General features: G+C 45.1%; 1 protein-coding gene across 1 annotated transcript in view; it reads left to right on the top strand.

Moving 5' to 3' along the window:
• Window positions 1–724: 724 nt before the first annotated feature.
• The window catches only part of UGCG (UDP-glucose ceramide glucosyltransferase), a 34,783-nt gene continuing 17,777 nt past the window's right edge, over window positions 725–17,730 (top strand). The window contains exon 1 of the mRNA XM_075021686.1: window positions 725–1,053. Coding sequence (XP_074877787.1) covers window positions 956–1,053 — 98 coding nt within the window. The 5' untranslated portion in view covers window positions 725–955. The remainder of the gene's footprint in view (window positions 1,054–17,730) is intronic.

Genomic DNA, 17,730 nt, shown 5'->3' on the forward strand with positions numbered 1-17,730 from the left:
CAGGCTGCTGTATCACCGCTGCGGCGTGACTGCTGCCATCACCCCAGTGCCCTCGGCGGCTGGTCTGGCTCGGGGGGGGGGGATCAGCACCACCAGCGACCTCCAGGTGCACACCGATGCTGGAGTTAGCAATCCTGTCCTGCGGCATTCAAGGCCAACGAGAAAGCATTCAGACTCAAAATCGGTAAATAAAAAATAATAAAGGCTACGCTGCCCCACCTGCCCATCCGTGCTAGATCAGCTCGGCAACAACCGGCCGCCCCGAGCCCTCCTTCTGCAGATACGGGGCCGCGGTCCCCTCAGCTGCAGCGACAAGGCCTTCGCGGGGCAGGGAGCCGCCTTCAAAGCCGCCAGCAGAGTCTGAGGAGCGGGAGCGGACGCATTTGCCCCTGCCGCACCCCTCCTCGGCCGCCGACGGGCCGCGGGCCGCAGCCCACCCGCCCCCCGCCTGCCTACCGGCCGCCGCCGCGCCTGTGGCTACCGCGGCCCCGCTCCCGCCCGCCCCCGGCAGACGCCCGCAAGGTCGCGCAGCCGGCGGCGGTGGCGAGAGGCCGGGCCGGGCCCTGCGCCCGGGGCAGGGGAGGCGCGGTAACGGAGTTAACCGCCCGCCCCTCCGCCGCCGCCGCCGCCCGCCCCGTGACTGCCCGCCCCGCCTCTCGGGGGCCAGCCGACCAGCGGTGGGCGGGGCCTGCGCCTGACAGAAAGGCGGGGGCGGCGGCGAGCAGGCCGGCCGGGCCGGCGGTTCGTCAGAGCGTGAGCGCCTGCTTGCCTGCCCGGGTGGCTGGCGCGGAGGCCGCCGGAGGAGCGGCAGGCAGCCCGAGAGCCCGCGGGCAGCCCGAGAGCCCGCCCGCCCACCGACGGGCCACCGAGCCACCCACCCACCTACGCTCGCTTCGCTCCGCTCCCCTCCCGCTCCGCCGCCGCCGGCTCCCGCTCGGGCCGCCTCGTCCCGGGGATGGCGGTGCTGGCCCTGGCCCTGGAGGGACTCGCCATCTTCGGGCTCATCCTCTTCGTCGTGCTCTGGCTCATGCACTTCATGTCCATCATCTACACGTAAGCGCGGGCGGCGGCGGGGGCGGATGGCGCCGGCGTTGTTCCCTCACCCCCCTCCACCCCACCCACCCGCCATCGCGCCGAGAGCGGCCCCGCCGCTGAGGAGCGGAGCAGCGGGCCTCGTCCCCCGCCGCCGCACCCGCGGGCCGCCGGCACCTCTTCCCCCCACCCTCCTCTCCCCGTTCTCCCCCGCCGGGTGTCGGGCACGGGGAGCCGCCCGCCTCCCGTCCTCTGGCGCGGGGCCGGAGGGGCTCGCCTGCCTGCCGGCCGGCGTGCCGGGAGCGGCCGCCGGCCGCGTCCCGCGGCCCCCGGCGTGAGGGAGGCATGGCGGGGGTCGGGTCGGCTGTGGGGAGGGCGTAGCTGGTGCCCAGCCATCGGTAACACCCGTTCCCGGTCGGTTCCTGCCGCCTGCTTTTGCACCCTGATCTCGGCTCCTTTGCCTTCAGCGCTGCTAGGGAGGGCTTGGGGTTTGTTGTTGGCCGGTACACCTGTAAAGCGAGGCTTTTCCGCTGGCGGTGGGAGGCCACCGTGCACAGCAGTTGTAAAATGTGTGCTTTCTGACTGTGCGAGCAGTGTACGGCAGAACAACCGAAGCAGCGCGCGCAGTACCCTGTGCTGACCAGACAAAATGTTAGCTATAAGTACGCTTTTTTTTTTTTTTGAGAAATAGTGGTAGTACTAGTAAAAAGAAGCATCTGTAGCGTGTCCAGACCCTTCTTGGATAACTCCAAGGAAAAATACTTAGGAGTTTGTGAGGAGTGTTTGCATTTTGGTGGCTGACAAACAAAGCAGATTCCTGCTTGAGCTTTGCAGAGGAGTTGTCTATGGGTATGTGGGAAAAGGATTAAGAACACATCTCTTTCCTTTTTTTTTCCCCCTGTAGCAGACCATGCTTTTACTCCCTTAAATAAAAGGCCAGTGTTGCATCACTACAGGCATTAGAAAATATCTGAATTTCTGTTTGCTTTGCTTGTGCTTATCTGTTCTCCTTTCTTGCTGTTCCACAAGCATTAGATAAGTATCTGTGATAAAACCCAGCGCTTGTTGAAGGCAAAGCTCCTCTTAAATTCATGGATGCTAAAGACTTGCTACTGCTGCCCTTGGTCATGGTTGCCTTGCTCTTTTTTTATGTGAAATCACTTGTAAGCTCTAATCGTTTTTCTGTACTGTAGTTTGGTTGCCTTTAAGTGGCATATTTACTCGGATAATTAACTTGAAAACTAGCTCTGTGAGTTGTCTTGGGTACAAACAGCAGGATTTCAGTACTGGGGAGCTGCAATGGTGCCTGGTGGGGGAAGAGACTATGGACTACTCTGGGTGCAGCTGATCCTGGACAGCTTTGAAGCTGATGAAAACAGCCCATTGCATGCTAAAACCTCAAGCTATCAGATGAGTATGTGTGGTGCTGCTGCTCATAAATCTTTTAAGAGTGGCAGCTGCGAGGGGCAGGAGACACAAATGGAGATATGGGGGAAGACATTGTGAGAGGATAAACAGAGAAAGAAAAAGGATGAGATACACTAGGAGACATGAGAGGAATAGAATAGAGGAAGGGAAGAGGACATCGTCAGGCAGTCTGTGCCACAGGAGCTATACCCTCAAAGGGACTGCCTCCTGTGGAGGCTGCACACTGGAGCAGGGACACTGCTGGATGGACTGTGGGCTGCAGGTAAGCCATGCCAGACCAAGTATACATACCCCTGAAGGGACTGTGACCTGTGGGCAAGCCATTCTGGGGTAGAAGCACCCTGAGGGACTGCAGCCTGGGGCAGAGACTCTGCCAAAGGGATTGCAACCTGTAGGTAAGTCACTGCGGAGCAGGTACACCTGCTGGAGCAGAGTAACAGTTAAGAAGCAACCAGCTGTGGAGGAAAATGAGTAAGAAGCAAGGCGTGGCAGAAAAACCATTACGCACTGACCCTCGCCTCCTGCGTCAGCTCGCTGAAGGGCTTGGGAGGGACTGAGTGTAAGGAGCAGTGGAACAAGAGCAGTTCACATAGAAAGGTGGGGAAGAAGAGTCTCTGACTAAAGCTGAGCCTGGGGAAGGAGGACAGAAGGTGCTTCCTTAAGAGTTTGGTTGTTTGTCCTTTTTTTTTTTTCTTCAATACCCAAATCAGAAATTAATTGTCTGTTAATTGGCAATAATTTAAAGTACGTAGAATTCCCTGCTTTGCCTGTGACAGTAATTGGTGGGAAAAGCAGGTTAGCAGCTGGACCTGGTGTGGCCTGGGGCTGGAGTATTTGCAGTGGTGTGGAAACTGGAAGAAGTTGTGGGTTTTGTTATTAGGAATTTGTGTTGCAAGTGTACGTATTGTATATGGGTAGTTAATGCAAACAATGTGTTAACAGGTAGAAAACTTGGGAGCTGTGAAGGGGATGGGTAAGAATTGGGGTGGTCATGTCCCAACCTGTGAGACCCCTGGAGAAAAGTGTGCTTCCAGTAGGGCTCTCAAGATACTGTCTCAGCAGGTCCAGAGCCAGGAGCTGACTGTCTTTCTCAGAGTAATGGGCTGGTGGTAACAGGAGTATTTAGTGTTCAGTGTGAAAAGTTGGCCCTTGGTTGGAGTTGAGCAGCTGGTAGCACTGAAGTGACCAAACTGCAAGCTGTGCTCGGTTGGCAGGCTGTTGTGGAGGAGGTGCCCCAGTTGCAGTGATTTGGCGGATCTGCGGAAACAGGACTGCTGTTCCCCTTAGTGTCACCATGCAGCTGCTCTTTGCTTGTAGTGAAATTAAAGAAATGCTGGACACTTACAGCAGCCATCCCAGGGAGATGTCCTTGCAGTGGCTGTGGTGGTGCTGGGAAACTGTAGCTGGTGGGATATAGCTGATGGCTGGAGAAAGCATTGCTCTGGTGAGTTTGCAGCCTGTTTGCAGCTCTGCCCTGTGCAAGGGAGGAGGGCTGTGGGGTTGTCTGGTGGAACGGTATATGGAGGAATGGCCTGGTCCTGCAAGTGAGATAACCCTGTGAAGTGAATTAACAGGAGGAGGTAATCAACTGTTTGCTTTAACTGCTGGAGTGCATTTAGGGAGAAGGGACGGACCCCAGATAGATGGTGATTGTTAACACCATGGCCTGGAAACTCTGGTGGCTGGACCCTGTTACCAGTGCCCCTTATCTCATAGAGACTATTTGGTCCTGGACAGCAGGCACAGCACACTGCACCCTTTCTTGGACTGCTGAAGTATGAAGGGGCCTCCACTTACAGACAGAAATTCCTTTTGATGGCAGTGGGAGGATGTAGTATTAGAGTAGAATTGTGTGATACTTGTCATATACTGAAAACTACTTACACTGTACCTGTTACAGGAAGTGAAGAAGAAATTAGTCTTCCTGTTTTCTCTTCATGGACAGTATTGTTGGTTTAACATTTTTTAAAGTTGCTGGGGTAGGTGCTGTTTGTTCTGTATCTGCACTGCATCTAGTAATGCTGAACTGGTGAGTTGGAAGGGCTGATCTGTGCCACTGGAGTACTAAGAGAAGACTGAAACATATCAGCAAAGCTGTTGTGGCCTAGGGAGTCCTTCTCCTGTGGTTCCCCATTGGTATTTTAGATGTTTGATTTAGAAAAATACTTAGACTGTGTGTGAATTAAGTAGATAAATGCGATTATTCAAGAAAGTAAGCTTTTATGTCTTGGAGTGCTGTCAGCAGTTGTCAGGGCTAAGGTCATGACAGCATTTCAGCTGTGTTGGTTTGTGCTGTAATTGCTTTAAAAGATGCAGGGTTCAGATATCTAAGGTACTGTACAAGGTTTCAGTTGAGGAAGAATGTCTGTTCCTCCATACTGCATTTGCAAAATCTGGTTCTTGCCACCTCTTTCCCCTACTGCCCTTCCCCACTATGAATGGTTTTTATTTATAAATAAGTATATAGTTGTATGGGTTGATTTCATACTCCTATAAAATAAACAGGTGGGCTGAAGCAATGAAATGCAAATAGCCACACTGTTAAGTCAAAAGGCCAATCTTTATAAATTGTCTAATGTATGTGATTATGAAATGGGTCTTAGTTTGGTGCGCTCTCAGTAATACTGAGTCAGTAAAGTAAATGCAGTAAACATGGACCAAATAGCAGGTTTTTATAGCTAGTAATTAGATAAAATTCAGTTTGCATGTATTAATCTGCATATGAAGGCTGTGATGTTTGACCTGTTTGATTTGCTATCCTTTATACCCAACTTGGGACCTTGACTAAGACCGTTCCATTCTTGCATATAGGCTCTTCAGTTGGAGTTGAGCCACGAACTGAAGAGTTTTGTGTTGGAGACAGTATCTGATACACTGATTTTGAAACCATCTGAAGTTGTGTAGTTGTATGGACAACTAAAATAAACTATCAGAACTAAAATCAAATGTATAGCTATATCTGAAATAGAAGACCATGTGTATGATGTGCTAATAGGGGAAAAAAGTCTTACAGTATTGGCTGAAGTGGTGTTCAGGAAACTGTGAAGTAAATGTTGATATTTTAGCTGTCTGTTAAAATAGTTACTTAATGATTCTTACTAACTTCCATTCTAATCACATGCAAAGAGCAGAACAGAAGTCTTGTGAAATGAGGGAAAAGGAGAAAAAAAGGAAAAAAAAAAAGAAACCACGAAAACCCAGAAACTAAAGCTTATTTCTTGGGGTTTATGGTCCTGTAACACATCTTGTAGTTCTGAATCACTGGCTAGCAAGATCTCTGGCAGTGGATTTGCTGCTTTAACTGTATTTCAAAATAGGTGGCTCTTGTTTAATAATGATAGGAGCTTTCTGAACATGGTGTGCCTCTTTCTAAAATGAAGCTGGCAAGCGAAGCCTTCAGAACCTAAAAAATGCCATACTTAAGCATAATCAATCTGATCTTAGTTTCCCTACTATGTCTTCAGACTTCAGTCTAAAAATGAAAGGTTTTATATTTTTTTCTCTGAATAACTCTCTCACTTCTTGTTTATGATTATTTCAACCTGAATGCCAAGTAGAGGTGTGTATTGTAAAGATTATTCTGGAACTGAGGAGAGACAATAAAATGGCTTTTAAGTTAAGGAAGTCAAATTCAATCTTTGGTGACTTGCATTCAGCATTGCCTCTGCCACAGAGTTCCTAGAAAATATATGGTAAATCTCTTAAGCTGTTTATATCTTGCTGCTTTATTCACCTGGTCTACAAAACTGAACTCATGGAGTCATGTTCTTGTTTTGAGTCTCCATTGTTCTTGTAACAGTTGTCAGTGGCAATTCTAACTATAGCACATAATGTAAATCACTTTCTTAAAGGCATCTACAGTCAGTTGATACTGAGGTTTTTCATTGTCTTGGTTCCCAGGTAGAAGTGGGAAGGGTAGTGCATGTCACTTAATTGATAAACATATTGCTGGTTTTAGCTTTTTAAAATTTAATTGTGTATGAGTTACAGTAGTCAATGAAGAAATAATGAAATGTGGTATTTGGATGTAACTGGGCCCATTGTGCCTTGTCTGAGTGAAACCCAAGACTTTCAGAAACATGTAAATGTAAGAAAACACTTGAATGTAACTAAAGGTAATTAATTGCCTTAGTGTAATGTATATGCACACAAGGAGGAAATTCAGTTTGTACAGATGCATAAAACTCAAGTTTCCTGAAATACCTCTGCAATGTCGAAGAGCTTTCTGAACACGGCTTCTAAACCTAAACAAAAAACCACACATAGCCAATGTTTGACTTCTGTTTTTTTGTTATGTGAAGACATTTTGATCTTTTGGCTAATAATCTGTTACTGTATAGTAATTATGACCTTTCATTCTTAAGAAAATAACAATTCTATTTCTCTTGGCCCTATTTGATTGTCTTCTCACCCTGTTTTTCTTTGTCCTTCCCTTGCTGCTCAGTCCATGATTTGTGTCCAGGCTTACCCTGCTCTGTTCTCTGACCTATCTGCTTGTCTTCTGTCATCTCCTTCTGACATTTTTGCTTGTTGGTGGGGCTTTTTCTTCCTTTGGATTGTCTTAATTTTTTCACTGTCAGTGTCTGGCAATAGATTGACTAAATCACTTTGCCTTCATAGGGTTGCATTTTCTTGGTTTGTGGAAGTGCTTCAGAGGCAGTCTTGTCACAGATAGGAGCCAGGAGGGGATGTAGCGTACATCTAACTTAAAAGGTCATCTTTAGAGAACTTGCCTATTACTATCAAGTGTTACCAGGCATAAGTAAACTAATGTTTTGATAGACTTTGGAGATAATGCAGATACTTATTTCTGAGATTAGAGGCACCCCTCGCTCTTGTTGATGAATAAAAATAGAAAAGTGAGAAGTATGATTGTACTGAAGCTTGTCCAGGAAATGGCTGGAGATGTCTAGCACATGCAGAATGCCATGTCTGTTCCTGGGTTTGTCTTCACTCCTTAGTTGAATATTTATTGAACTTGAACTACTCATGCTGACATTTTCCATACAGGTTGTCTACCTCAAGGTAAATCTTTTTACCAGTTATGTAGCTGATGACAAGCTTGATGTAAAGTGTTGGTAACTTTAACAATAGATTGTTGTCTGTGATCTTGTATGTGTAGAACAGGGAATGGAGCAAGCTCATGATCTGTATTAGCAATATCTTTCTGCAAAAAATTCTTAGAGGGTTAAAAGCAAAAAAGGACTTGTATGTTTGGCCACAAACTATGACATTGGAGAACCATGGAAAGTTATCTGAGGCTTCTGTTTGATCTTGAGTAAGCTTCATCTTCCTTGCTCTTTCTCTCAATAACCCTGTCTCTAGTAATCTGTGCATTGGGGATGGACCCTACTTTTATGCAGAAACCTGAAGGTACTTGCTATGAGTGTTACATCCATAGAACTTTGATGGGTTGCTTTTACTCAGCATTGTAGCAGAGGCAAATCTAAAGGATAGCAATGCAAAGATATGAAGTCAAGTACAGTTACTGGGGAGGAACACAGGAAAATGACAGGGTATGGAAACATACGAGTGGCTGAGACTTCTCTAACAACTTAAACGCAGAGGTGAGAGTCAGTTTTTCAGCACTGTGAAGGAAATCGGAGTGCTTCAGGCTGGAAATGCCTGTTGAAGGTTCAGTTCCAACCCTCTGCTCAAAGCTGGACCAAATTTCAGCAGTTTGCTCTATGCACAGTGCTTAGATTGGATAATGATAGCTTGTGATAGAAGGTGGGAACCACTGATGGGATGCTAAGTTTGAGATGCACAAAATCATTAGGGGTCAGTGCGGGGGCCAATAGTGTTTGACATATTCATTAATGACCTGGAGGATGGGACATATCAGCAAGTTTGCTGATGATATGGAACTGGGAGGAGTGGCTGATATACCAGGTGGGTGTGCTGCCATTCAGAGGGACCTGGACAAGCTGGAGAAATGGTCTGACATGAACCTTATCAAGCTCAACCAAGGAAAATGCCAAGTCCTGCACCTGGCAGGAATAACTCCATGCATCAGCAGAGGCTGGGGGCTGACAGGCTAGAAAGCAGCTTGGCAGAAAAGGACCTGGGGCTGCTGGTGGATGCTAGTTTGACTATGAACAGCAGTGTGCCTGTGGTGGCAAAGAAGGCCGACAGTATGAGAGACATGTATATACTGGAGCAAGTCTTGCTTAGGGCTACAGAGATGATGGTGAGGCTGCAGCATCTGACATACAAGGAGGGGCTAAGAGCTGGGACTGTTCAGCCTGGAGAAGGCTCAGGGGAATCCCATCAATGTGTGTAAATACCTGATTTTGGAGGGGGTCTGAGGAAGATGGTGCAAGACTCTTCTCGGTGGTGCCCAGTGACAGGATGAGAGGCAACAAGCACAAATTCAAATGAAAGACTCATTTTTAAACAAAAGAAGACTTTCATGGTCAAACACTGGAATGGGCTTTCCAGAGAGGTTGTGGAGGCTCCATCCTTGGAGGCATGAAAGGATGACTGGGTGGTCCTGAGCACCCTACTCTAGTTAACCCCACTTTGAGCTAGAGAGTTGGAGTAGTTGATCTCCAGAGATGCCTCCCAACCTCTGTTCTGTGATTTTATGAAAGGTGACACCCAGGCCTGGACTGTTACCGAGTGATAGACTGAGAAGGAGGTTGTGTGGAGTATGTAAGTTGTGTATTTTAAACAAATTGAAATTTACCTTGTGGCTGTGTAGTCACAAGACTTAAATGTAGGTAATCCTTAGGGGAAGACAGATCTGGAGAAACCAGGAGTTAACTTTTGAGTTAGTTATACTAAGATTGCGGTTTCTGTATTACAGAATTAATAATTATGGAAAGCAAAACAGTGCAGAACCAGAAATCTGAGAGTGATAATGTGAGAGAAACCCCATGATATTGGAGGCAGTTAGGGAAGGCCAATTTTTTAGTGTTGTGTCAGGAGGATAAGACTATATAGAGTCTATAGACAGAGTATATAGACAGACTATAAACTTTGAGGTGACAGTATGGTAGTAGCACCTGTGAACATGAATGATTTAACAGAATGCAAGGAACTAAAGCCTAGGCTAAAGACTGTCTAGTGTAGATTTAAAGGAGAGTAATTGTGGCAGACTGGATGGTATGCTTATGTTGAAAGGAGGGAAGATGGTGCAAAAGATGTGACAAGTGGGCTTTAAAAACAAACCACATCTGTTTGAGTCATTTGCATCGAAGGAGAGGATAAAAGACTGCAAGATTTAGAGTATGTAAGATGGAAATGAAATGGTTGGGTTAGTGGAGCATGTAGAGCTCTTGGAAAGAAAAAAAAACCATGCAGCCTTGTTTGTCAGCTGGAGTGGAAGAAGCTGAACAGTAGGATGAGGAAGAATATAATCTTTTTGTCAGCTTCTCTAAGGATATAAAGATTTCAAAGATGTTTAAAGAAACTGAGGTTTTACATGAACCATGTTTCCATAGAGGCATAACTTTTGATTAAGGTGGGTGAGTAGAGTGGTAGATGATAGAAATTTCACAAATTAATTTTTAAAGTCTTTGTCAGAACTGCTCTGTGGCATGCTAAGTATGTAACTAGTTTTACTGGTTTACTAGAGCACCCTTCAGTATTTGTGTCCATCACTCCCTGGGAATTGCGTAATGCCAAATAGTGGTGTCAGAGTTCACTGGGATTCTTACGTTTTATTTTAACTGAAATGAGGGTCTGTGGGTTTGACACACTTAATATTGGTTTTGCATCTTACTGAAGACTATAGCTTAAAATAAATGATTAATTATTTTATTGTGAGAAATGTTTTGCTGTAGATCAAAAAAAGCGTTTATTTTTGCTAATTGCAAGGTAAATAGTTTTGCATTTTCTTAAATATGTTGCTTTTAATAGTTGATGAGGACCTAGGCTAGACTATACCCTCTCATAATTGGCCTGGGTGAATTCATACCTTGAGTCAAATTATTGAAGTTGTAACATGCATAAAGAAAGCCTTACTCTGTCCTTTGGACGAGTAAAGTAAAAACATGTTTACAAGCATAGACAAAGATAGAAAGCCAAAGTGAAGCATTGTACTAAGTGAAAGATTAGTACTATCTTGGCAGTGCTACTTGTAACTTCTTGCTTTGGAACTGTTGGATCTCTTAATGCAATTTTTGAACACTTGATAGGTCCTTCTAGTGGGCCAACCCTTTTTTTTTTTTGTAAAACAGTGGGATAACTAATAATGTATCTTTGTTGCCAATTTGTGCTGGTAGTTGGTTTGGTCTGGTTTAGACTACTTGAATTATTGTCCTCCTCTTCTGAAACAACTCTTTGTAAACCAAAGACTGTTTTGGTTGGGTTTTTTTCCCCTGTGGTAGGGCTCAGCTCAACTTTGTCAGAAGACAGTCCATAAGGAGGAGTTTGTAAATGAAGTTAAACATTCATTTTTAGGTTGTTTGTAAGTGTCTTATTTTTATTAAAGTGCTTGTCTTGAGGTCTTCGTTCAATATGCCTGTATAGTAATGACTTCCCAGGTGACTGCTGCTTGGGTTTGATAATAGGTAGTGTGCTACACTTCATTATGAATTCTCTAGTCATATGCACACGTTGTTAGATCCAGAATAATCAAGCTGCTGAAACTCAGATTTTGGTCAAGGTACTGAGCTGTTATTGAGGAAATATCTTAAGCACTTTCTACTGAAGTACTTTTTTACTTAAATCAGTATGCATTTTTCTTGCAAGCCTTGCTAAAGTAAGATTCTGGGTTAAAAAGAGGTAGAAAACTTTCAGACTCATCTCCTTCATGAGAACATGTATTTTGAACTGTTGAGTGTAAATAATAACAGGAGTAGCAACTAGAAAGTGAGAAATTCTTCCTGCCTTCATCCTCATAGATCTCTATGATGGGCTAGGGGAGAGGGAGGAGTAGACAGGATTTTTAGGCTGCAGGAGTCTGTGGGGTTTTTCACTGCTTTTTCCCCTGCCTGCTGTACTGACTGCGCAGTATGATGTAGTTGAAATAGTGTCAAGGGTTGTACCTGTTAACCTTTTGAAATACTAATGAGATGTTTCAAAATTCAGGTACTCCACATTTCCTTCTAAGCATTTGTAAGAGATGATACATATGTTTCATAACAGCATTTCCAAGCATATTGTTTTATGTAGATTGTGTAGTGGTCAGGGAGGTAAATGACTTCTTGGAGGGTCTATGAACCAAGTGTTTTGTGTTGTGGGTGTTTTTTGTTTGTTTTTTTTTTTTTAGAGAGAAGACAGGTGAAATTTACGAAGTCAGTTTTTCTGGTTTGTATCTATTAGAAACATTAAAAAAAAATTGCCCTTCTGAAATGCTGCCAAATATGGTGTTGAGTGTAGAAGTGTTACTTTAAGTTAACATTTTCTTTCACAGGTTTTTTATAATTGCTTTCTTCAGTTTCTGATATTCCTTATAGGAGACTTATTCAAGCTCTCCAAGGCATTTGCAGTGCGAGGGCAGTGACACTGTCTCACTGACAATTGTGTAGTCCAGACAAAGGTTTACAGCTTTTTTTATTATACCAGCTGGGGGTAATAGGGCCTGGGACTGTGTGTTCAAACTTTCATGAATTGGTGTTTCAGTAAGGTTTCTGCTTCAGTGGCATGCTCTTTTGTACTCTGGAAACACTTGCAGCTGAGTTAATTAATTAAAAAATGGCCTGTCATCCACTGAAAATTAAGAAAAAAATATTAGCATGGTATCTGCTTTATGATTTGTTAATGTTTCTGTTTAGTCATTAACATAATTCTGTTACTGGCAGTTAACTATTTTGGAAGCTTTTAGTGAGAAGAAACTGGAAAATGTTGATGAGTAGCAGGGATCTTTGGCACAAAGGGAGCAGTAAGGAGCAACCTGGGGTCTGTAGGAAGCATGTTATCTAATTCGACTAATGATGTTGTCATTTAAACTTGTGCCTTATGAAATTAATAGGGCTGAGCTATTTTAATCCTATAGAATTGCAAAATACAAGTCAGAATAACAAATTGAATAGTTTCACGATACAAAAGTTCTATGTTTTAAGCTTTATGTTTTAAAAGATCCCATACTTAACATTGAGGGGTTGATCCTGTACTAAAAGCACTCTGCTGTGGTTGGTTTATCTGGCCCAGAGTTACTGCCATCCACTGGAGATGCTTTCATAAAAAAACCCACAAATTATGCTGGATGCAGTTCTCTGAAGTTGCGTAATGTTTTTTGCAAGGGGTCTGTATCAAAAAGCATTCCTATTTCTGTGCCTCAGTGGCTCTTGATTTGATGCACAAAGGGATAATCCAAATCCCCTCCTACCCCTACACCTTTATAAACATTTCTGCCATTCTAATCTGCCTTTAGTGAGCATGTGGCTATGTGGTGACTCAGATCAGCAAGCTAGCTTTTTCTGTGGGATAGTTCTCTGATCAGCAGGCTGATCCAATTTATCTTGTGGTGCTGACTGCTTTATAGCCACCAGTAGGCTGAGGGTGTGGGAAATCAGAAACAGGGAGTGAATTGCTATTTTGATGGCAGCCTGCAGATAGACTACAAGAAAAAAAAGTGTGTTCGTTTTAATGCTTAGTATGATGCAGTAATGGCTGTGTTGTAGGCAACTTGCAATGTTTTCCTTAAGCATGTTTCATTTCAGCTTGCTGAATTGTAAACTGTCTAGGGTTCAGACAGTAAAAGGGTTACCATTACTTCAGGTTTAACTACAACCTATTGTATTGGAGCCTGTTTGTTTCTCTTTATTGTGCAGGTGTGGGGCAGGGAGGGCAGTAGGAGAGGAATTTCTAGATTAAAAAAAGGGAGTGTTTGCTGGCTTTAAGTTGAGGTCTGTAGTGTTTGCTCTTTCTGCTTCCTGAAAGATAAGGGATTTTTTCTACTTAAAACTCTAAAACGTATTTAAAATCCCCACTTTCTCTCCCTCCCCTTTAAAAAAGGCTATAGCAAGTTATGGATCACATCTACTGAACATGACTTTTGTGATACCATTTGGAAGATGCTTCTTAAAGAATTTCAGCTGTGTATGAAGATTTCAGATTCAAAATGTCAAGTAGCACTAGGCAGGATTTCTGCTGTTCTGCACTGTATGATTTTGTTTGCTGTTATTACTAGCCACTGATCGAACTACTGCTTCCCAAAACTGGAAGAGCAAAATGATGTTTGGTTTTTGAGAACACTTACCTTCTGAAAAATGAGAATGATCACAACCTAGGCTCTTTCTTAATTCTGTCTCATGACCTTTAATTCAACTGTTTTTTGGTGGGTTTTTTTTGCGGAAAAGCTTTAACTCTTGCTATTTTGGAGCTTGTTTTAAGGTTGTTGTTTTTTTTTTTTGATCATTCCCTTTCCTCTCCACTACTCATTGTGATTTCAGTGCATTACATTCTAAGGTCCTTTTCTTTGTATGTGTAGTACAGGAGAAAATATGCATTGAAAGTGAACGAAATGTTTGGTCTGCCTTCTGCCCTCAGCTGGCATGTGATGAAGCACTAACCAATTGCAGCATGCTTTTCAACATAAATTTCTAGTATGCAAACAGTAGGATTACATTTTTTATTTTCAGGTTTTTTGCAGGCATGCACAAACCTATGACTTTCTCTGCTGGCAGACAGCCACAAGAAGTCTGTGCTCGAAAGTGGGCACCTAAATCTTGCCCACCATTTCCTTCTCTCAGACTTGTCTACTTCCCTGTATCTCTGACCATTTTATCAAGGCTAATTTACATGTTAATTGTTTTTAATTACAATTGCTGTCATACTAAAAGTGACATTAGGGGTTCCTCTTCAGTCCTTTCTACTTGCTCCCAGCTGTGCATTTCTATTCCTCCCTGGTGTTGGATCTGACACTTATGTAACTTGGGTGGGTGGATTGGCTTGCCCTGTGTCCATATGGCCGTTGAATCGGATGTAAGCAAGTGGCAAGAGTGGAGGTTGGGGAAGACTGCCTACCTGAGAACACTGGTTGGCTGGTGGGATGGGTTGACCCAGGCCAGCAGCCAAGCAAAGGTGTCCTGAACTGGCACCAGCACATTTCTATGGGGCAATCTCTTCCTTTCAGCCAGGAGAGGTAGAAGAGTGGTGTGCCTTAAGTATTACTTCGAGAGTCACTTGTGAACTCTGGCAGTGTTTTCTACTAGTAATTAGTTCCAGTTAGCTGTTTCTGGCAGGCAAAGGAAGGGAGAACGCTATAAGGGAGTGAGTGCTGTAAAGGAAAGCTGTGATGCAGGGTTTGTTGTGAAAGAGTTTTCAGGAGCCTGACCCTAATCCTTGTGTATGTTTCTAGCAGAAGGTGTTGTGCCCCTGATGCTTCCTTTGTGCTGACACTGGTCCTCCTCTGACTCCATGGTGAGTGGGCTTATGCTGCTCATCCAGGGGCAACTTGGCTCCTCTGGAAGCCCACTGAAACCTGAGGAGGAAGGAGACCCTATTCCTCCTCTTCTCCCATGATCTTGGGAGCACATTCACAGCCACCTTCTTGAACATGCTCTGGAGCTTCTTTGCAGCCTTCCCTAGAGCACCCTAACTCTAGTTTGGCAGAAGACAACCTGAAGTGGGAGGAAAAAAAGCCAGATTTACCTTTCTGTTAAGTGAGTGGCTTGAAGCGGGATTGTACGGGTATCAATACTAGCATGATGTCTTGTTTGGCTGGTGTTGATGGCAGCACAGTGGAGAAGGAACACTGGGGGATCTTTGCTTCTAGTGAAGCTGCATGATCATCTTGCCACATCCTTTCATACTGTATACTTGCTAAGTTAAACTGACAAAATGCTAACATTACATATGGGATAATAGTTATGTGGTGGTTTAAGTATCTCAACTAGGTCACTGTGGGATCAGACAAATGTCATCACCATTGACAAGCACAGCATATCCCAGAAAAAGAGGGGAAAGAAGGAAGGAGGGGGGTGCCTCTGAGCAGTAGCCTGTAGTTAAACTGGTTCAGGTATGGTTTGATGAGGAATTGGCTGGATGGTCACACTCAGAGTTGCAGTCAACAGTTTGATGTTCAAGTGGAGACCAGTGATGAATGGTGTTCCTCAGGGATCGGTATTGGGACCGGTGCAATTTAATGTCTTTGTCAGCAACATGGACAGTGGGATTGAGTGCACCTTCAGTAAGTTTACTGATGACACCAAGCTGTATGGTGTGGTCAACATGCTGGAGGGAAGGGATGCCATCCAGAGGGACCTTGATAGGCTTGAGAGGTGGGCCCATGTGAACCTCATGAAGTTCAACAAGGCCAAATGCAAGGTCCTGCACATGGGTTGGGACAATCCCAAGCACAAACAGGCTGGGTGATGGAGTGGACTGAGAGCAGCCCTGGGGAGAAGGACTTGGGGGTGTTTGGTTGATGAGAAGCAAAACACGACCTGGTGATGTGCATTTGCAGCCCAGAAAGCCAACTGTATCCTGGGCTGCATCAGGAGAAGCATGACCAGCTGGTTGAGGGAGGTGATTCTCCCCTTCTACTCTGTTCTTATGAGACTCCCATCTGGAGTACTGTGTCCAGCTCTGGGGCCCCCAGCATAAGAAGGTCATGCACCTGTTGGAGTGAGTCCAGAGGAGTGCTATGAAGATGATCAGAGTGCTGGAGCACCTCCCCTATGAAGACAAGCTGAAAGAGTTGGGATTTTTTCAGCCTGGAGAAGAGAAGGCTTTGGGGACACCTTATAGCAGCCTTCCAGTATCTATAGGGGGCCTACAAGAAAGCTGGAAAGGGACTTTTTGCAAGAGCATGTAGTGATAGGATAAGGGGTAATGGCTTTAAACTGAAAGAAGGTAGATTTAGATTAGATATTAGGAAGAAATTCTTTACTGTGAGGGTGGTGAGGCACTGGAACAGGTTGCCCAGAGAAACTGTGGATGCCCTATTCCTAGAAGTATCCAAGGCCAGGTTGGATGGGGCTTTGAGCAACCTGGTCTAGTGGAAGGTGTCCCTGCCCATGGCAGGGGGGTTGGAACTAGATGATCTTTAAGGTCCCTCCCAACCCAAAGCATTCTCTGATTGTATGTTATAAAGCTCCAGTCTAGGGGGAAGAAGATTGAAAACAGGATCAAGGTGTTTAGTTCTTGCTTTAAGAATAATTCTGTCCATTTGCTAAGGGGCTGTGACCACAGGTGATGTTGGCTTTTGTTTGATCTGTTTTACAATTTTCAAATGTATCTGAAGTCTAGGAGTTCCCTAAAAAGGAGTAATAGTGTAGCAGGCCTCTTAATGCCCAGTAGTATGCCTGTGTGCTTAAATCTGGGTAGAGCAGTATGAGAAATAAATACTTGATAATACTGTGTTATTCAGGCTTAGTAGTGTCATTGCAGAGAGTCCTCTTGCGCTTCTCTCTGCCTCCACACCCAAGTGTCTTGTTTTGCTTCCTGGTGGGGTAGACTGGAGCTATGACAATGGCTGCTTGTGTAGATCCCTCCCTCCTGCCTTCACAGGCAGGCAAATGCTTGCACTGTAGCTCCCAAGCCAAATGCTGTCTTGAATTCATGACTTGGATATATATAAATAAAATCTTATTCTATCTATGAATGTATAATCATGGAATTGTTTAGGTTGGAAAAGACCTTTAAGATTGAGTCCAGCCGTTCACCTAGCACTGCTGAGTCTACCACTAAACCATGTCCCTAAGTGCCACATCTACATGTCTTTTAAATACCTCCAGGGATGCTGACTCAACCACATCCCTGGGCAGCCTGTTCCAGTGCTTGACAACCCTTTTGGTGAAGAAATTTTTCCTAATATCCAATCTAAACCTCCCCTGGCACAACTTGAGGCCATTTCCTCTTGTCCTACCACTTGTTATGTGGGAGAAGAGACTGACCCCCATCTTGCTACAACCTCCTTTCAGGTAGCTGTAAAGAGTGATAAGGTCTCCTCTCAGCCTCCTTCTCTCCAGGCTAAACAACCCCAGTGCCCTCAGCTGCTCCTCATGAGACTTGTGCTCTAGACCCTTCACCAGCTTGGTTGCTCTTCTCTGGACATGGTCCAGCACCTCAATGTGTTTCTTGTAGTGAGGGGCCCAAAACAGCATTGAACACAGCATTTGTGGTGCGGCCACACCAGTGCCGAGTACAGGGGGACGATCACCTCCCTAGTCCTGCCGGCCACACTATTTCTGATAGAGGCCAGGATGCCATTGGCCTTCTTGGCCACCTGGGCACACTGCTGGCTCATATTCAGCCGGCTGTCAGCCAGCACCCCCAGGTCCTTTTCCACCAGGCAACTTTCCAGCCACTCTTCCCCAAGCCTGTAGCGCTGCATGGGGTTGCTGTGACCCAAGTGCAGGACCTGGCACTGAGCCT

Source organism: Buteo buteo, chromosome Z, assembly GCF_964188355.1.
Source record: "Buteo buteo chromosome Z, bButBut1.hap1.1, whole genome shotgun sequence".
Taxonomy (NCBI): Eukaryota; Metazoa; Chordata; class Aves; order Accipitriformes; family Accipitridae; genus Buteo; species Buteo buteo.